The following is a 21919-nucleotide window of genomic DNA, read 5'->3' as shown; positions in this document are numbered from 1 at the left end:
TTATTGTACCGGCCGGGTGAGGCGATTTTTCCGAGATCTACCGGGATAGAATGCGAGCTATGCACGCGCGTAGCATTTAAATACATGTCGTTGCCATCTGTCTTTCTTTAAGAAAAATATGCAAGTAATCTTGTTAAAGTTTTGAAGAAAGACATTCGTTTTTCTTGGTGCGTAGTGTTATTGGATCGTGACAAACTTATGACTTATTTCTTACAGCTATATTAGAATAATTTAAAAAGCGATTAAAAAATAATTAAAAAACAATAAATAATGTTATTACGGAAAAAAAAACAAGCTTGAACACCACGTTTTACATATAAAAGAACTAATGTATTACCAAAGTATATTGAATACGTATCAAACATGTTTATAATATCAACTGTACAATTATAAAAGTGAGATAAATAATTAACTAAAAATTGTTATTGGCATAAGAATTTACACATCTTTAGAATTAGCAAGGTTGACGACCTTTTCAATAATCTAGCTCGCGGAGAGTTTAATCGCGAAATCCCAAACAGGGTGCCAGGCGAACTTTCATGTTGAGGCACATTTAAATCAATGCTAGGTACTTCAAACTATGAAGTGTTTGTGATACATAGAACTGTGTCACAGAATTCTAGTCTTATTTATTTAATTTTATTTCGATGTAGTCATATTCAGAAATCACATGAACGTTGCTAATATTATATAATTTTCAGCAACACGGGCGTTGGTTGATCATTGCTTTTAAAGCTCTTTATGTGTCCCTTCTGGACGTGACGGCCCACGCCCACGCAGCGTGGGCGCGACACTACACGCTGTAACGGAAGCTCGTTGCAAAGCACTATGAATTCGTCACAACACTACAAAGGTGTGGATTATTATTATGATGTTGAAGTAGGTGTAGCAATTTTAGTTATGTGGTAACACTATATGTGGTACACTTTGTTACTTAGCGAAGAATGATACAGTAAACTTATCGTCAAGTATCAGTAAATTTTGGGGTCGTGTTTTTTATTTATATTAATTAAAAAATATAAGTGGTATGTTTAATGCATTTTGAATTTTCAGCTTTGTAGTTTGATTTGTGGAGATATAGTTTTGATGATTGTTACATTTTAGAGTTATAAATAATAAAAGAAACTAAACACAATGGTCAAAAATATAAGTATTGCTTATTAAAATGAATAAGCGAAGTGTCATTAGATCATTTAAATCATAATTCGAACGAAAATGAATTGCTTGTAATATCTTCAGGTACTTGAACGAATGATTTTATTTTTTCTTCGAATAGAACGGAAACTTATTAAAAAAGGAAATTCATATTAACTTAGTCTAATTGTTGAAAAAAGAATATTAAATCAATGATTTCAGTGTAATGTAGTTAACGAATACTGTCAAAGAGATGTTACATCTTAATACAAAAGATAGATCTTTACATAACATGGATCGAGATACAATTCAAGGTGTGTCGTCAATTGCATGTTTATCTTTGTAGAAATAAATACTTATAATACTTACGTTTTACTTAAATAAATGTAATGCTATAGAATAGTTTGTAACAACCATGTGCTTTTTTTCGCGATGGTTGTAGGGGCCAAAAAGTTCCCGTTCCCGAGCGGTGATCACGGGCCGGTGAACGCGGCGTGGGTAAGTTCCCCACAAATGGACGGACGACATAGTTAAGTCAGAAGTAGCTGGATGTAGGTAGTGCAAGCGCGGTTTGCAGTAGACGTCTATCTGTTTAAAATAATAATAATAAGAAGATTTACTTTATTTACCCTAAATATATACAGGCATATGAAACCACTAGAGGACATTGAGGGGTATGTGTAACGTTGTATTATTGTATGATTATGCGATCGCTGTCCAGTTTCTGTTTTATATTAATACGCTTTTACGCTTCGACGTCGTACGTTGGGATTGTCAGTCAGTTTTTGCTAACTTTGCAGGTTTGTTGATTACGTGCGAATTATTCGCAGAATTTTATTTTGGTTGCGTTGGATAATCTTTGTTAGAGTGCCAAGTTGAGCAGAAGCTAACTATGTACTTTTTAGATTTTAATTAGTATCGCAAGGATCAATAAGCCCTGTGTCATATAAAGTTATAACAGTGAAAGTACGGCGACATACGGTACTTGCAAATTACCAAAGCGAATTTTAAAGTTTAATACAAAATTTACTTATAAAATTGCAATAAATATATATTCGAAGTAAGTAACTAGGGACTGACGCGATTCCACGAGAGTTATTCAAAAATTTAATTAAATCAATGTTAAATTTAATTACATCCAACCCGGGTGTTTATTAACAAATGTTCGCAGCAGGAGTAGCTCCGTTGATTACGTACTCGATATTTGCATTTCAATGTCTCGATCCGTTGGGATTGAAAATAAACTCGATTTATTGTGAATTGCCTTTCGACAGAATCGATCTGAAGGCGGTTTTAGCGGAGCAGTCAATGCGTATTTCATGCGGTGTCATTACCTAGTCAGTTTCCAGTGCCTACTGCATTCCCATCGGTGAATTAATAATTACAAATCATCAATGAAGTGATAATAGAGCACATTATATAATAAAAAATGCTTTATTGTATTGTTTCTCAATTTTCTATTTTCAGAGTAGTTTATATTAATGTGTATTAAATGGGTTTACATTTAAACCCCATAAATACATGTAATTGCAAATTATTTACACTTTTCAGCATGAATATTTAGTTGTCAAACACCCTTCGATAATATAAATCTTGTTAAAATTTTAAGTAACTATTAATTGTTGATACATGAAAGTATGACTATTAATTACGCTTAACAACACCAAACTATAAATAAAAGTGAAGGGCGACAAAAGGAATTAATAAATAACTTAATTATCGACATTTTAACGTCGTCAAAAATGCGGTGCAAAAATATGAATAAAGGTTATGAGGAAGTGATCGAGATTATTCACGACATTCTCTCTGCGAGAAGAACAAGTGCCCTTAAGTACCTTTCGGCTATGAATTCCGAAAGTATATTAATGAGAGGCTGTGTTGTGCCTGCACACGTAAAGTTCTCGAATTTTGATCAAGTATTTGTATACCATGCTTTTAGTTATTCTTAATAAAGATATCTCAGAAATTAGTCACAGCTCTAACAAGATTTTATTCAAGATTCAAAAGAGTAGCTAGAAAATATAATTTTTATGTATTAGATATTTATTGAGAAAAGTAAATTTGTAATTGTCGCTTACAATGAGTCTTGAAAGAAGGGTCAATGTCTCCCAATAAAGCTATGGAGAGGGCTATGCTTGGAGTTTCGCTGCGAGATCGAGTCAGGAGTGAGAAGATCCGCAGAAAGACCAAGGTGACCGAAGTAGTAGAAAGAATTGCCCGTCTGAACTGGCAGGGCACATAGTCTTGCATTTGACAGGTGTTGATGCGGGAAGATTCTCGAGTGGCGACCACGACGCGATGTGAACAGGTCTCGCACTAGGTGGACCGAGTGAAGTGAGTGAATGAATATCGCAGGATGTAGCTGGATGTGGGCAACACAAGACCGACGATTGTGGAGATCTTTGGTGAATTCTTGGATGAATGAATTAACGAAAACGATGGTTATTAAAAAAAAGTGTTTTTAAACAAACATAAATGTAAACCTCAATAAAAAATACACTTTGCGGTTATCTGCAATTAAGCGTGAAATAAACTACCGTAGCTACAACTGGTCAGCGGCGACGCGAATCTGAAACTATTATAATCATTACATTCTTTCACCGAAAAATGTAACCGCCAAATGCTTTCGCCTCGTAAAAATTACTTCTACGAAAAAAAAAACACTAAGCACACAATGGTAATGTTTCCAGTAATCGTACTTTACGCAAAAAGAACACGACACAGAGACTTATGATTCCATAATTTTAGGGTTATCATAATCAAATTATAAACTGCTCGTTACTATAAAAAAGATCATTCGGTTAGCAAAGATGAATTATATAAACATACATTAGTTTTAATATATTCTTATTTTAATTAAAATCAGTTTTAAAATTGCGAATTAAAATAAGACAAAAAGAATTAACAATAATTATGCAAAGTTGAGGAGGAAATTAAAAGGTACCACAAAACAACTATACATGGTAACACTGTTTTAAACAGGCGTACAAATTTACGCTTCTTCGCTGGTTTCCGCGTAAATATCTTTTATATCGCCGTAAATCGCCGCGAAAGGTAAAGTCCGACGTTTACACTTCATGAATCTCCTTCATTGCGCGCCAGATCGCACTACGTTATGACTCTCGCTACCCATCTGCTAACCTAGCGATTAATGTAAGTGATTCTTAATGATCATAATTGTTTGGTTTTTGTGCTATAATCGAATGGTAAAGATGAATTAAAAATATATCCATAAATAAGAACGATTTTTCACAAGAATATTAGGTTGTTTTAAGAAATTTTTATAAGACGATCATTTCAATTTTCCATTTGAAATTACATTCACAGAACATTTGAGTTGAAAACATATCGGTTTGTAAATAAAAGCTAACCTTCATGCAGAGAAGCTTGTTATTTTATTTTACAAATATCTCTCCGTATCCTGCGCTTTTATATTATCAGATTATAGAGAAAATCATATCATCGTGAAAAGAATTAGATTTAATTTTTATATACATTTGGCAGTAAACATTTCAGGTAATTAAAAGTTATTTAGTTCAAAGTAGTACTACATAAATCGTCGTAAAAGTGTACTTAAAGGAAGAGACAAAATTTGTGAAAATTTTGTAATCGACTATCCCACCGTGCTACAAAGAAAATTGTATAAGAAATAATTTATTTGCGTGTTTGTTGTAAACAACTTGGTCGCGATGTCGTGTACAAGCATTGTTAGTATTTATCTATAAATAGACTGAGTTCTCGCGCTCGGTACAGCCTAGATTAAGGCTAGAAATAGCCTCTTTGATGACGGTCGCCCACGGAAACATGCCTTATAAGATTTATCGGTTCTATACCAACGGTGTTTTAATAACTTACGACGGAAGCTGTAAAACTTGCGATTGATTACTTAGTGATTATTAATTGATATACTTAAGACTTGTAAAATATATTTTTCATGCTTCAATATTTTGAAATAAAGGACAAGGTTGTTACTAAGTTATAACAAAATAACAACGTTTATTTTAGAAATGCTAGATGAGAAAACTCGATAAAATATACGCTGGATAATTGATTGTAGATGTAAAAGCTTTAAAGAAGTAAATGTATCCGTCACATATCAAGAAAAAGTTTTGATACTTTTAAACCTATTTATTATCACACTGAAGTAAATGTTCAATTAGGAATAAGTTACTTTATTTTATTTGTCGACAGTTCAATAACGTCTGATAGTAAAAAATCTGCAGGAACAGAATATAAACAATTTTTCTGAATGAATTCGGATGTTAATCCGAATATCGTAAATGCTTTCTCTTAAAAAATAAGTATTACGGTATTTATTATTTTTAAAGCCATTGATTTTTGGATAGGATTTACCGTACAGCAATTGACAGCAAATGAGTAACACACATTACCTTAAAGCTTTTATATCTATAACCAGTTATACTGAATAAGTAAATTTAGATTGCAAATGTTATATTTTTAAATTGAATTAATTAGATATCATGCAATGAAACCATAGTAAAATATCTTGCTAACATTTAAGGCAAGCAAAGTAAAATAAAAAAATGCGGTAAATATGATTTACAAACCTTGGGTAGAGCGGCGAGACACTGTTGCTTGACATCCCACACGAGCTGGTCCCGAGGGAACTGCAGGCTCTTCTGGACGTTGAGCTCGGGCACGTGCACGCGCACCAACAGCCAGCCCTCCGCGCCCTCCGAGCACTCACCCTCCATTACGCTACGCCATCTACAATCAAACGCTTACAATTTGATATTTGAAATCATTTACGTTTTTTTTTAATTTGTATCATATTTATACAATGTTTTTGGAAGGTCAGTTAATAACGCCCTAAATATAACAGTTTGTCATACTTTTGTTGCTTCGAATTAGTAATTGTTTTGTGGGCAACTGTGTACGGCATCGTTATTACAATACATTCTAATGTAGTATCTCTAAATTACCTTGTAATAAATTCAAGTTACATAAAAACTTACAGAAAAATATTTAATTATGAACGATTTTTAAGTGATAATAAAGTTAGGAAATGAATTGCTCTACTATTGTTTTAATTGCAAAATCAACTATTTAAAAAAAATCATATGAGTTTTATCATGGCCTCTTCTTACAACAAGGTGTGTTTGAAACACTCGTAGCTTTAAGTTGATGTATCCCATTGTATGAGGGTTCAATCTGAATTTAGATTCTATCAAATTAAGCTCCTTTGCCATTCTTCCCTTGCACAGAACACATGCGGTCACTGTAAAAGGTCCTTTATGGATAATTACATAAATATATTAATATTACGATTTAAATTTAATTTATTACGAAACTAATCTTATTGTTTAAATATTTAAACATATTCTGACACTGTTTAATGACGCTATTTAAAGGTTTTTATGTATATCTAGTTATTATGTCGGTATCCGTTGTCACAAGAGTATAAAACAAATCTTACTGTAGTAAGTGTGGAAATTTAGTGTCCGTAATTATATTTTAGCGTGATTAATACAAAATGAGCATATTAAGCACTGGTGGTATAGCCCAGTAGCGGATGACTGATCCACGAGGTCGTAGGTCGCGGGTTCTATTATCGGGATCCCACCGCTCATAATCAAGTTTACAAATGATGGATAACAGCAAAATTTGAGTACCATAATACCACACTGCTATCGCCTACCCGCATGCTAAGCGTGGCGATTATGGCATATCTCCCCCTTGGATATCTTTAGGGGGTGGCTTATGCCTTGCAGTGGGCATCTATGGGCTTAAACGTCAAATGAACAAAAATTGAACAAAATGCAGTCAAAGATCGGAGCGAAATTAATACACTGTCTTAAATAACAATGAAGAAATTTATTATAAATTTTTGAGATTCAGAATGACCTTTTCCTGGAATGCAGAACATTCATATAAGAAAATTTTACATTGGTATGAAACTGTTTATAGTATTTTTGTAAAAAAAATTGTCTCATACGGTTTATCCGGTGCTAAAGCAAAAGGTTAAGCCTCCAAGCGGTAGGTAGGCAAGCGAAAAAGTTGGGAAATGAAGTTTACCAGTGCCTGGTTTATTGTTAATTAATTTATTCTGGGAACGGTGCGGTGTATATACTATTTAATAATTCTAACCGCTTCACGGAAGGATCATTTAAATGAGAAGTTTTCTAGGAAATTATTAAACATTTTAATTTTAAAACCACGCTGTAGAAATAAATCCTACAATTTCATTATTATACTATAATTAATTCACCTTTGCGTGTCAGTATATCTGTGTTCAAAAAGTAAAAGTAACAAGTTTTAAAAAAAAAATTCTATAAAATGATCACAGTTACGAATGTAAAATTCAATCTAAGAAAGGGACTAATATGTAGCTACTAGTGAAGTGCAACCGCCAGCCCTCCAACCGCCAGCCCCCCAACTGATAAATGCGCGTGCGGCAAACAATGCGAAACACAACTACCACCGTTAATTCACTCAACACGGGCTTCACCCCTTCACGGGGCATCCCCAGGGGAACTACTGCTAGGACTACTGCTGCATAGCGGGAGTAGCTATACATTAGTCCCTTTCTTAGTTAGAATGATATTTAAAATTCAATCAATCGCTTTTAACGCACATGGAAGGATATAACGTAGGACTGAGATATAGTATATAAATTTAAATAAAAAAATATTCGTTATTTGAACATGCTTCAATGAATTACTATCGTTAGTTATGTTTCGTAACTGTATAAGTGTACTTGTAAATAGAACTATTTAAACAAAGCCTGATGGACTTATGTTTATTAAAGTTATTATGCAAATGTATACGTTATATATACATATTTTCTTAAAAACTTCTTTTAAAAATTTATCGCTATAAAATATTACATAAATACCATAAGATAATGTTTACATTTTCCAAATGAGCCGTTCAATGCGCCGGTGTATTTTTTAATAAACCTCCTCTTATAATAGTCCTCTGTTTTTGCTTCAAGAAAAATTTTATGCTGTATTTTAAGTTATTTATTTTTGAGCAGTGTTTTGTGACTGCTCACAAAACAAGTCTCCAGAGGATGGGCAGCACCGTTCATACCACGTACTATAATACCACACTGCGATCGCAAGCCTGCCTGCTTAGCTTGGCGACTATGGTACATCCTCCATAGATATCTTTGGAAGAGGTTCATAATTGGCTGTGGGCGTCTATGGGTTGAAACGACTATTGTTTATCTTATATATACACATACTATACTGTTTTATTGTGCTTTTCTTCTTCTGCCAGCAAATACTTTGTGGCGTTTTTTAAGAAATATTATTCAAATAGAAAAAGGTTTTTAGATATCGTAATTTCAGTCGATAAAGACGACCTTTTCTCATGTTACCTTTTACGTTAATTTTTCAATCGAAAAATAACACACTTGTCACAAATCAATTCTTGCCCATACATCAATATATAACTAACATTAGAATTTATTTCCTTTATATTGTGTGCTGTGTTGTGTGTGGTTTACAACACATTCGAACGTTTATTTATTTAATAAATAAGACTGATATATATCGTTTTAAATTTTCCCACAAACTGTTAAACATATTTAAAATTATTTGTAGTAAATAAATGAATAATCGAAAATTACGATTTAAAAGTTGACAGCCATTTTACTTGGTACGTAAAAATAGATAATTTTAGCTACAAACGCGTAGCGGACGAACGTAATTATCTAATTGAAGTAACGTAGCCCTATTCATTCAATAGCGTATGTACTCTGATGTTATTAGCATTAACAATGTCAATGTTAAAATAGCTTTATTATGTGTGATAATTAATTTGCAATAGACAACTTAAAATTAATTTTACGCTAGTTCGTAAGGCTTATCAACGCTCGTTTGTAATTTTTTTATGATCGTTTTTTTTAATAATTAAAAAAAAAAAAAAAAACCAATTTAACACAAATAGCTTTTTACTAATATATCTTTTCTGTATCTCTGGCGGCCTGCAAATGTTCTCATTACTGTTTTTTTTTTTTTAAATACTGAAACGCAGTTACATCTGATAAGCAATAGTGTGAAATTATAACTGCGTTCCGGTTTAAAAGCGCATTACTTGATTAGTTTCAATTTGACCACCACGAATAGAGTTTTATGTAAACACAATGCTTATTTATTATTGCTGCTTTGACATATTATGATTGTTGCTTACATACAGATATTTAATTAATATCAGGGGAGCAAGTATTTGTATTTAAATAATAAAATAAACAATAAAACGTGAACGATGTTATTTGCAAAGGATTATCAATATCAACTAAGCATTTACCTAGCATCCAAGCATCGGATAATCTATTATAGTTGGAAATAAGAAATTATTTTCTATTTTCGTCTACAAGATGACTAATTAACTTTAACATAATAATTTTCAATAGAAAATATAAATTATAGTTTCTAAAAAAAGTTATTCAATTGATAAAATCATTTTTAAGTCATAATGTAAGGCAACGGTTGACTATGGAAAAAATGTTATATATCCGGTGACGTCGACATGTCGCCTTCCGGTGGCATTTCTCTGAAATTCGAATTACGAATTCAACGTAGCAATGGCGCCAAATGCCTATCACATCACGCCTTCGGGAAACATACGCGCCAACTCGCAAATTAAAGATGGCGGCGTAGCTACAGCTTGTTAGGAAAACAAAATAATATTTCTATGCTCACGCATGGGTAAGCAATTGAATAAAAAAGATAACCCGCTTTGTAATTTTGTTTAAACAATTTATTTTTTTGACTGACAATTTGAGATTACTTCTCGAAAAATATATTTTGTTTTTTACTATACCGAATTATTAATAGGTTCATATTGTGAATATGCATATGACGTATCTCATATTATAATTATGGAGAATGGAAATTTTAGCGTTAAAATTTTTAAAACCTTATTATTATTTAAACGTACATATAAATAAGGTTAATGTGATCTTGTAAGAGCTATATCTTAGTGAACTCCGGGATTGTAGCGCCTTATCTGGCAAACAAGCGGGTAACGTAATCTTGAAGATAGCATATCATAAACACGGCACGCACTTGAGCTTACACTTAATGGTTTGAGCGCCTAAACTTTTTGAACAATATAAGCCTATGATTACACGCAATGAATATAAATATTATATAAAATACTGTACATTTCTTTTTAATAATAGGTAGTTACAAATAGGAAGCCGAGCAGTAAAGATAAAACAATCAAAATAATTAATTATGTAGGTTATCGTTTAGATAATATTGTAAACGTCTGAACAATGAACGTATCGCAAAACAATTAAGGTCAAATAATGTTTGTGCCTAATTATGGCCCTCAGATTCGTCTGAATTGATTTCAATTGTTACATTGCCGTCGACTCAAACAAATAAGTACATTGGGCGGTTTTCTTCCACACAACCATTGTATGAAAACTGTAGATGTATAAATAACGCGTAGAAAACATACATATACACATACATACATAAGTATATACCTTATATACTTTCATTTAATTCTAAATGTTAATCCAAATTTGGAATTGCTTTAACATGGTCGAAAAGTAATCGAATATAAAATAAACGTTGAAAGATCAAAGAGCCCGGAACATTCACCTGTACGGGAATCTGGTTACCAAATCAAACGTAAAACATGATGCAATTTCATTACAACTGGTACGCGAGCTGCACTTCACGGAGTTTGAACAGTCCTTCAAATATTTACACGGGCCCGCGTTGAGGGATATACGGCGCTGCCCAGACACCGTCCACTGCCGGTTTGTGTTACGTTGAAATCATTTTTACGGCTTTTTAAGATACATTTTAGATGTAAAAATTATCCCGTCTATTTGTTAAAGAGAACTTAGATTATTTACACTAAAGCAATATGGAAAAGATTCGGAGGTCACATCAAAGCTTAGTTTACGATAGCCTGAGTGTTATAGGAACATAATATCTTAACTATATCGAATAAATTTACTTTGTCTTTGTAAATTTACACAAAATACTTATAACATCTAAGTAAAATTTACAAGTTGAATTGTAATTTAAAAACAAATATGAAAGAGGGGGAAGACTGACACAAGAAAAAAGTAAAGAAAAAAGCGATATAAAACTGACATTATCCAAGCAGATGGCGAAAAATTATAATGCTGAAAGAATATTGATTTCCGACGAATTAATCTCTTATTAGACGAGTGGACTTCAACTGTGATATTTAAGGATAATAAAGTAAAAAACCGGGAATTGTTCATGTCTATAGACAATTAATAAACTAAACAGAGTATGTTCATTGCTTAGAACCATGATGTTGCACTGATGGTGATAATGTTATTTGCTTAAGAAAGGTGATGGTTTAGAATGCAAGACTATGATATGGTATTTATAACATATAGTTTTTATTGTCAATCGCTGAGAGTTTATATTAATAGGCGCGATTTGTTACAAGCAATCGTACTTCCGGCCCTTTATACAAAATAGCAGCCTTGAACTGTTTTCCTATACATGTTATTTGACACTTTGATATATAATAAAAAGTAATTTTTTTTTGTACATGGATATAATTTTTTAGCTTTTTTTAAATGCAATTAGCTTAAAATATCATATAACTCATGACAAGCGATGAAATTAAAATTTTTTTAGACTATCGACATTCGTACAATCAGTTTTATTGTGCGGAAATTGCAAAAGCTATTTGGCAGCGGTGAGAATCCGGTCTAAAAACAGTATTTTTCCACAATTTTAACCCTTAATTGCCTGATTTACGAAAGTGATTTTTTTTTAATATAACTGTGTTTGCTGAGGGTCTAGATGAAGGGAAAAATAGATTTTTTTTAATTTCGTTGGAAAGAATATTATACAACAGTAAAATTCGTACAGCTAACCTATAAAAAAAAACTAATAGTAATGTGAACATTCGGTTTAAAAGATTGGTATCAAAATTGAAACTTTAGGCTATTAAGGGTTAAAAAAGCTTTTAGACTAAATATAAATAATATGCATTTAAGTAGGTAATACGCTGTTAGCAGGCGTCCACGTATTTTTACTAAGTATGTATTATTTAAAATATTAGATAATACACATTTTAAAAGTGTAAGGTTGATGCAATATGACTATGGCTGGATAGATAATGAAAAAACAGATAATGGAAAGGTCAGAAATAATTAAAACATAAACGTTAATTCATGTGCAGTCCGAAAAAAAAAGATAGCATAAAAATTAAAAAGAAAATATGTTTTTATACTTAAGAATTACGTCTTCGATAGTTTGTCTTATACAAAAATTTATAAACCAAAGTTATTACTTTCATCGTGTATCAAATGTTAACCATTGAGGTCGAATATCGACCGAACTTTTGAAATATGAATTTGAATATATTTCTAACCCAACGAGCCGAATGCGTTGAATACACTTAATTTTACTTCTAGATAAGTCTATGTTTTGAGAACTCCATTTGAATTGGGTCAGTGGTTCCCGCGTGATACATGCGCAGAAGTAATGACCTGTATTGTGACTGTTGAACTTTTTTATGTTTTATGAACGTGTAGTCAGCCAGTTGTCACTTCTGTGCTAAATAGCGACACCTTTATAATTAGTTTAATAGGGTTAACAACTAAAAACTAAACCCAATTATTCTGCACTTTAAACAATAAAGTGTCAGAAAGAAGTACAATAAAATTCTACTTTATTTGATAGTTGGACTGTCATAATTATGTACTAGAACACATGTAGCGTAACATGAAATCTCTTAAAGTGGACCTGAGAGTATCTACATTTCATTTCATTCAACTTCTATTTAAAATTAGTTAGCAACCAGATTTTACACTTTAAGTAGTCATTAAAATAAAACACGGCGGAAGCTTGTGGTAGATAATGGTTTATACTAGAGATAGTACCAAGTTAAAAATATTCGTAAGGTATGAATATTTTAAGCTACAGTAGCCAATTATGAATAATCCTTTTTATACTATTGAAAAATGTACAAAAATATTCTACAATTATTTAAGTGACGCCGTTGTAACATAAAATAAATAATTTGCACAAATTGACTAAAGGCTAGAAAGTTTACGAAAGGTACATTTGTAAAGAAAAAGTATTCATTAGTTATCTAGTGATTCCAAGAATAAAAATCTTATTATAATTTGATTTTACTTGAAACTAATATTTTTTGCAGTTTGACTTTGGATCGACCTGCCGCCGCCCGTGGTGTTGACCCCGTCTGATAAGTTCTAGATCAAACTAAACTGATATCTACGAAGATATATCACGAGCTGACTTATTATTATTATTATTGGAATATTTACAGAATTACAAATATTTGAAGGTAACTTTCATTGTTAGAGAGACCGTAGCAAGGTTAATTGATATAAAAGTACTTGATCAGTTTCAATTCTAAAATTGTACAAGCCATCATCATTATCATTTCAGACGTGAGACGTCCACTACTAAACATAAGCCTCCTCCATAGTTTTTTTTATTTTAGAAAACTATGTAGCAAAATCTTACATATCATTTCAACAGAAGACCGCTGCTAGATTTAGACTTCGTCTATAGATTTCCCGTCGACGTTAAACATGTCCTATGTGAACCTGGATGGACATCTTACATCCTATCTTGCTCTTCCATAGTCTTAACTCCAAAACCTAAGGCCCTATCGGGTATATAATCCGAGCGCTATGTACGCCCTTCAAGTTTTCAATCAGCTTGAATATTTAAGTTATTTTTCATTCTTGTTGAGTTCCCGAGTAGCTCTCTCCATAACTCGTTGAGCAATTGAAAGCGTGCCAATGAGGCCCGAAGTGAGAGACCACGTTTCAAAGACATACGTATGTAATATTTTATTAAACCAGTAATTTGATTTGGCTTTAAATCGAATGAAGTAATTTTTGTTTTTTACACATCAGTTTTAGGCGGCAAATGCAACCTATAGTGTATGTTCCATAGTATCTATGTGAATGGAATCTAATTAAAATTATCATCCTCATGACTCCTTTTCTTCTTCTTTTCAGCCCATGGACGCCCACTGATAATCGCCACAATACCGGTCTTGACCGCATCCAACGACTTCCCATAACCTTAACAATGTCGACGACTTACATCCACCAGGTGGGAGGCTTACCCCCGTCGCGTCTAACGGCTCGTGATCCACTGCCACGAGTAATTCTCCGGGTTACGTCGATGATATTGGTTCTTTTGCATATCTCCTCATTACTGATTCCATCTCGCAGAGAAACTGAACATAACCCTCTTCATTTTTCTCTCATCACTCCTGGACTTAATAAATTATAAATTACTTGAAAATTAACAAAAAAATAGTTCTGTAAGGTCTTTGCTATTGTCGTTAAAACTAGTATTTAAGATTGATCGATTTCGAAGACGTGCCATGTCTATTTTCATATCTATCACCCTTCTGAAGGTTAGAAATTCATTCAAATGTGTTCTATATACAAGAAAGAATACTTAAAAATGTATTACAGGCAACTATACCAATTGCAAGGCCATACAGTAAAAAATTGCAGTGCACACACTGAACAATGCTTGAAAACAGAAAGATTATTTATTGATATTTTATTTAGTAAGGGTATTAGAATATAATAAAAAAGTGTAAAAGTGTTAGTACCTATTAATTAGTCCTGAATAATATCGGTAGTAAGTCAAAGTGAATAAATCGAGAGAGTTAAGTAATAAGCTTACTGATACATACGATACAAATTAAGGTTTCATTTTTAAAATTGGTACCTTCGTATGTACCTACAGAACGGTAGGTTGCGTAATGCGCAGTTTTTGTTGGCATTACTAACACTAGCTGCCAGTTTCTGTGCCATATTTGGGACATCTGTTAACGAGCTGTGGGCGGAATATTTTGCGTATAGTTTAAGATTTTTTTTAAAAGCAACTATTACGTAAAGTGAGCAATATGGTAACGTTATTGTGAAAATTTCAATAATGACCGATGAACCGATTCATGGTGAAAATAATGAATAAGTAATATGGATATGCTTCCGGAATTCCAGATATTTTTTTTAAATATTACTGTATTATCAGATTAATCACTGAAAATTAAACATGTATCTAAAAAAATCACACTAAATTTATTTTTACGGAATTTCCGAAAAAGATATCTTTCTGGAAGATTCCATATCACAAACACATCCGCGGCAATGGACTTTAAAATATGGTTCTTAATTTGTAAATAAAATCACACGAAAAGCAATACGTTATTAAGCATTTATTTATAAGATATCACGTGAAACAGTGAATGAATAGTGTGCTTTAAAATATAATATATTCATGTTTTATATATGAAAATAATGAGAAGACCAAGGCTAACGCCTGATCCCTCCAAACTGGCTCTATCCGTAGCACGAAAGCTCAGTTGCCTTGACTTGGTTATTCACGGTAAACTTGAGAATAACCAATGTGAACGCGGTGACGGACTGGCTCCACTCTGAATGGGTTAGATGAGTCCACTTCAGAGGAATTTAGGTAGACTTCAAAGCTGAGGTACTTGGAGATTACTTGGGGGTTTAGTCGATATCCTGCCTCTAAGTAAATAAAAGGCAAACACTTGACTATAAGTAACATACAACAGTGCGGTTTTACGCACGATTCAAAAATGTAATCTGCGCAACTGCACATCTACGCAAATCACTTTGACTCATAAATACTCCTCATTTCATTAGTCGTTGAAACAAATGTAATGCAATTTAAAGCTTCGTTTACATGTGGCATTTTTAAAAGGTCTGCTAGTAACATTTCATAAGTTTTTTTCTTTGATTTTTTGTCGTCGTCTTTTTGGTTGATGAAAAATTACATTCTTATCTTTTGGCTCCTGGTTTTCCACATGTACTAGCCATCGTTGTCTAAGAAGCACATTTAGTGACAGATTAAACATTAATCATTATAGGAATAAGATAAATCTCAGATGAAATAGGTAACTGTTTTAAAAAAATGTAAATAGAAATAATCAACCTTAGCGAACGAGCAAGAGCTAACACGCCTGTACAGCGAAACGGTAGATGCGTGTAAACCCATCCTTAGTTCGTAATAACAAAACAGTTAGTTGAATATGTTTTAGTATTAACTGTGTCCGATGGATACTGTATAATTACGGCGTTTTTAAATAGGAACACAGTTATAAAGACCAATTATTTATTAGCCTGACGGTTAGAGTAGAAAGTGAAACGTTACAAAAGTTAGGTTAGGTTAGTCTCAGGCATTGACATTTTTAATAAGTGCTAATTTTCCTGCAATTCGTTCGTGGCGTTGTAAAACTTATCGTTTCTTTGTACAACAATTACAGTTTCCTTACATTATGAGCGTTTTGAACTCGCGATAAAGATAAGAAAAGGTCTCTCGGTTTGTATTTGGGTTAATTAATTGCAATCTAAAGGTCGCTAACAATGAATTATTTGTTCGCAGATATTATGCGACGATTACATTGTGAATATTTACTTTTTTAATATTTCCAATTATCACTACAGAAGCATGATATCATATTTAAAAACTCAAATGGCGTCATTTAGATTTATCCATGAAAATTTCAGAATACTTGAGTATTGAGCCTAATTAAAATAATTACTTGAAAATAAACTTTCATTATCAAAATATACCGGCTGACAATATTATATATTACTTAAGGTTTTGCGTGTCGGAGGGCGTTTACAGTGAATTTCGACGACCTTCTTCAGCTGCTCTTAACCTCATTCCGGTACCAGTCTTGTTTAGTTTATGTTTTCCTTGGGGTCACATTTACTTTGTAAGGCCCCCCACGAAAGAGGAACACAGCATATCGTCATTACCGTCATCATCCTTGCAGGCCTAAGACGTCCTCTGTTAGATAGGCCTACCCTTTGGATTGACGTATACCTGAGGTGTGGTCTATACAATTTCACTTGCGTCAATGGGTCGTGTATTCGTAGCACTGCTTCAGGAAGTCAGTATTGGATATTTTTTATGGCCAGAGAGAATGGGATATCCATTGAGAATATTTTAACATTAAAATTTTCTATAGATGGCAAGATACATTTATCTCGAACAACATTAATCAAGACGTAATCTTTTATATCAATACTAAATTTTTGTCCTATTTAAAACAAAGATCACGAGTTAGTATGTTTTAGATCACGTAGATAAAATAAACAAAGAAAGTATATTTCATAATTCATTGATCCAAAGTTGTATTAAGTTAATCTCCTTTTGAAGTAACGTTTTTAATTGAACCAGGGCACAGTCGTTTACAGTCGATTATTCTAATGACGTCATCGGAGGCCTATTTATTTACTCATTTGTATAATGACTCGTCGTTACCAGCTCTTGACGAGAGCGCAGATAATTAAACAGTTAATTACTTTGAAAAATAGCAAAGAACCTGTTTGCGATACAATTTATCTCCATTGTTGCACGAGTTTGTATCAAATAGTCCGGGCGCAAGGTCAGGACCTTTCTCACGTCTCTGTATCGGGTGATAAAATTCTTAGAAATGCTTAACGAGCCTCCCTACAAATAACTTGAATAGAGAGCAATCTTTTGTCTTATTTCAATAGATATTTAGTATTTGTTTTGGTGAAAAATAATGTACAAATTATAAAAAAAAAACATTTTTTGTTCAAAAAATAGCCAATGAAATTGTTGTGTACAATTATTTATCTAAGACTGAAAGCAGTGAACGGAACATTTTAAAAAATAAAAACATGAGAAGCATCTTTTTGTACTTCTTACTATCATCACCATTACAAAGGCCTTCCCCATAGATTTGTAATTAGACCAGTAGGAAGCGGCCGTGGTCTTAGAACCTTAATACCCGGCGCTTGTCGGTTCTGCGCGCTAAGTGGCCTGCTCAATGCCACTTCAACCTGTTGAGCATGTTGGATATATAAACTATCATATATCAATGTAAGAAAAGGACCAATATTTAGCCACTTCCGCACATGCAGTGGTAGTCGTGCAATGAAATGCACCGCCCGCCAGCCCGCTGATAAATGCGTATGCGGCAAACAATGCGAATCACACAACCGCCACCACCAAATTACTCAACACGTGTTTCACCACTCCACAGGGCATCTTCAGGAGTTATGTTACACCGATTAGTGCCAAACACAGAGTCATCATATACCAATGCTCGGCAGGTCTCACTAGCTGGACAACTATATCAATATAGCATTACCTATGTATTTATACTAAATAGACGTCTACGGTATTATTAAATGTTATTTGAATCAACTGTAAGTGTGCGTAATTCGATGACTAATTTGTGATAAAGTTATTTAGTCATCCTCGACTTATAATCTTCAACTTGTCATGGAAAATATTTGGCGCGGCACATTGACTTCATGGTAAAAAGAACTGTGTTTGCATCACACATTTATGCTATGATAATATCGTAAATATGTTGTTGCCAGTGGTACGTAAATTTTCTGTAGCAATTCATGTCAAGTACTTTATGGCACAGTTTAAAAATTATTATGCTTATACTTTATAAGGTCATAACTGTTATTATATTGCTTTTTACATTGTTTTTATATGGTGTTGTGTTTATTATAGTAGATAATAAGTTTTAATATTTTCTATGTAGGGGTTTATGCCTTTATCTCATCTCGAGAGTATCTTTGGCTGATAATATACCGGTACATGAGAGATATTACTGTCTATAAGTAAACTGGCTTACACTGCTGCCCAAGTGACATTTGAAGCTTCTGCAAGTTCGAGAAGGCCGCTAGCTTAAACCTCTTTTAAGGTTGCGAAGATCGCTCCTTGAGGAGCTTCGGATGGGGCCGCTACATCCTAAAGTTTTACCTGATCGGGGATTGTAGGATGTCACATGATTTACAATTTTTTTAAATATTTTGGTTGGCTTGCTTTGTTAACTCTTTTTTTTCAGCCACCTGCCTATCGGCTTTTCACAGAATTTTTTCTTTTTTTTTTTCTTATTAAACGAACATCTTTATACAATTTCATTTTTATCATTTCCTTATTTGTTATAGAAATTATCTATTTCTACTGGTTTAATTATTCTTATTTACATTTTTAATAATTGTACTTACCCTATTCTTATTTTCATATATCCTGATGATAATATGACTATTTACATTCCTACATATATTTTTTCTGACCTATTTCTCACAGTGCATGCAATCTAATAATAGATCGACTCGGTGCATACTAATTTACTCTTGTCATTACCTCTTATTTATTTACTATTTTATAATTTTACACTCTTCTTACATTATTAAATTTAATTTATTCTATTTACTTAAATATGTTAACTGTGTGATCTGTGAATATATTACGATTAGTGTTAATAATTTTAAATCCCCAGCAATAATTAATTAAGATTAAAAATTTATTAGAATTACTATTCATACGACGATCATAAGTAGCAGATCTTAACCACTGAGCTACCATTGCTCAAGCGGTTATAGACACAAAATAAAAGTCAAAGTGAAAAAAAAAAGTTTAAAAATAGCAGCGTCGGTTTTAATTCATGAATTGCGATATTATCATGTATTAAACGTATAACCTTATATGGTGGTGTTTCTGCGGTGCAAGTCGATTTGAAAGTAAATATTGTATGGCAGACAAATATATATTATAAATTCTTAAACATATATATGTATTGGCTATGTATGGTGATAAATTATTGAACAGCAAATGTTCCGTGCATTTCCCACATACGGTAGGTCTTTTTCTTACTTCATGCTTGTAAACTTTTTACTCTTATCCAATATGTACACGTACCTGAGTAGCTGTGTTCTTTTTAAATATGAAACTAAAATTTATTTGCAATAAAACACCTAAAAATCGTGTGGATTTTATTAAAGACAAATAAGTTTGAAGGAATAGTGGTTATGACACAGACCATGTTTTGTATTTGAAAGATATCGTGGAAAATGTTAACCTATTGTTTCATAATTTTATCACGATAAATTGTTAAATTTTTTGTTACAAAATTAAATATAAAGATCTGTTACGATAATATTTAAATAAACCGGCATACGGGTATCTTGAACTTTTATAATTAGAGTTTTTATTTTTACTTAAATTTTCTATTAAAATTTTAATTATAATTTTAAAAACCGAGGTTGTAACTTTGTTTGGGATTGAATTAAGAGTTGCATAGTATTTTCGCACCTCGGTGGCTAAAAACTGTGTCAAATGTTGCCTATTTGACACCCATTTGGTTTTTATTTTAATTGTACAATATCACCATTGACGCACTATACACTAAGATGTAGTTTATGTGAAATCATTGGGAAAATTTGAAGATTAATAATTTAAGGTGTTTATTGCATCTTGTCATTTTAAAATGCTTGCCAATAGAAGTTCACTGTAAGACATAGGCCTCCACAAAAGGTATCTATGGGGTTATAGTATAATTGCCATGCTTAGCAGGCAAGAGTGTGGTATTATGGTACGCAGAGATACTGCCCAACCTCTGAAAACTTGTTCGTGAGCAGTGGCAATTCTACATAACTAACGCACAAAGTTTGAATTTTTTTTCTCCCGGGAATTGAACTCACGATCTTCGACCTACTAATTGTACCTTTATGTAAAATAATTTTATGTATGCTATTACTGCTAGAATTCGTGGTTTTTCTCTCACCTCTACCTCACTGCGCAACTAAGGTACCGTAAAGCGATTTCGATAGCAACATAATTACCACCTTACCTCTTAAAGTTACTAGCGTGTGTTGTTATAAACGAACTGTATCTGTTTCCTTTAGATAAACCCACGGCTTGTTCGGTAACCAGTATAAGAAAACAAGAATTAGCATTGACAAGTCAGCTTATTGCACTTGTAAATTATGATACGTTATACCGTGTTTTTGATTAGTCAGTGCATAATCCCTATGTGCACGCCCTGCAACAAAGTAATGCCCCTGAGCACCGTATTGAAACGTATAACAAAAAATGCACGTCGCCACTATAAAAGCAAATAGAGGAGATAAGAGCCAGAATTATAGTTTTTTACAGCGTCAAGCGTTAAAATTGTTACGTCAACAGTGCGCCGGCCCAGTGTACAGTCACGTGGAAAAATTCTTTGAAGCAGTTTTTCAAAAGGCGTCCGAGAGGCGAGTAATTATTGTGAGTCGGTGAATTGTGACGCGACAAAAATGTTAACATAAAATTAATGTGTTTTAGTTTCATTGTTACATTCAGGATTAAATTGTAATGTTGTGTTTGTTGAGTTAAAGTTGTAGTAGTGAACAGAAAGTTTTTGTACATAACATCTATATTCCAAATGATTGTCGTAGTTTTTGTAATGTTCTTAGGGTCGATTTACATTAGAAAGATCATCTAAATGAAACAATCTCGTTAACGAACGCAGAAGATATTAAAGATCTATTGAGTCCAAAGCGTCATTAATTTTTATATTGTTACAATAACGTAGGCTTGTCCACGAAACAAATTTAAATGTTCTCTAAAAATCCAACAGCATTGTTTTATTAAATCCTGTTTTTCATGTACTCATCTTTAACGTTTCTTTTTTCCAGTATATATTTTTGATGTAGATATTATTAAGCAAACTGCAAGAAGACTACTGGATACGTAATGTATAATGTAAGTAATATTTTATTTTTATGTAGATACATATGTATTTATGTCATTATCACAGCTAGGGAGATTGAAGGATTAATGATATCAATGAAGTTACAGAGGGAGGGGCATATCGCTCGTGCAACCGACAGCTGTTGGGGCCAAAAAGGTTTCGAGTAGCAACTACGAGTCGGTAGATGCGAAGTGGGTAGGCCTTTAGTAGATAAAACAAGCATAGTCAAGGTTGAGGAAACTCTCTAGATACGAGCAGCGTAACACCAGTC

The 21919-nt window shown here is 32.9% G+C and overlaps 1 protein-coding gene across 1 annotated transcript in view; it reads right to left on the bottom strand.

Moving 5' to 3' along the window:
• Positions 1–21919, bottom strand: part of Prosap (prosap) — a 144090-nt gene that overhangs the window by 103654 nt on the left and 18517 nt on the right. The window contains exon 2 of the mRNA XM_068771939.1: positions 5703–5862. Within this exon, the coding sequence (XP_068628040.1) occupies positions 5703–5849 (147 nt within the window). The 5' untranslated portion in view covers positions 5850–5862. The remainder of the gene's footprint in view (positions 1–5702; positions 5863–21919) is intronic.

This window comes from Battus philenor, unplaced genomic scaffold (assembly GCF_028537555.1).
Source record: "Battus philenor isolate CCGP_79_NKW_IND1 unplaced genomic scaffold, ilBatPhil1.0.hap1 SCAF_4, whole genome shotgun sequence".
NCBI classification, from domain to species: Eukaryota; Metazoa; Arthropoda; class Insecta; order Lepidoptera; family Papilionidae; genus Battus; species Battus philenor.
Note: the sequence above shows the minus strand (reverse complement) of the source record. Positions and strands in the feature narration are given on the sequence as shown.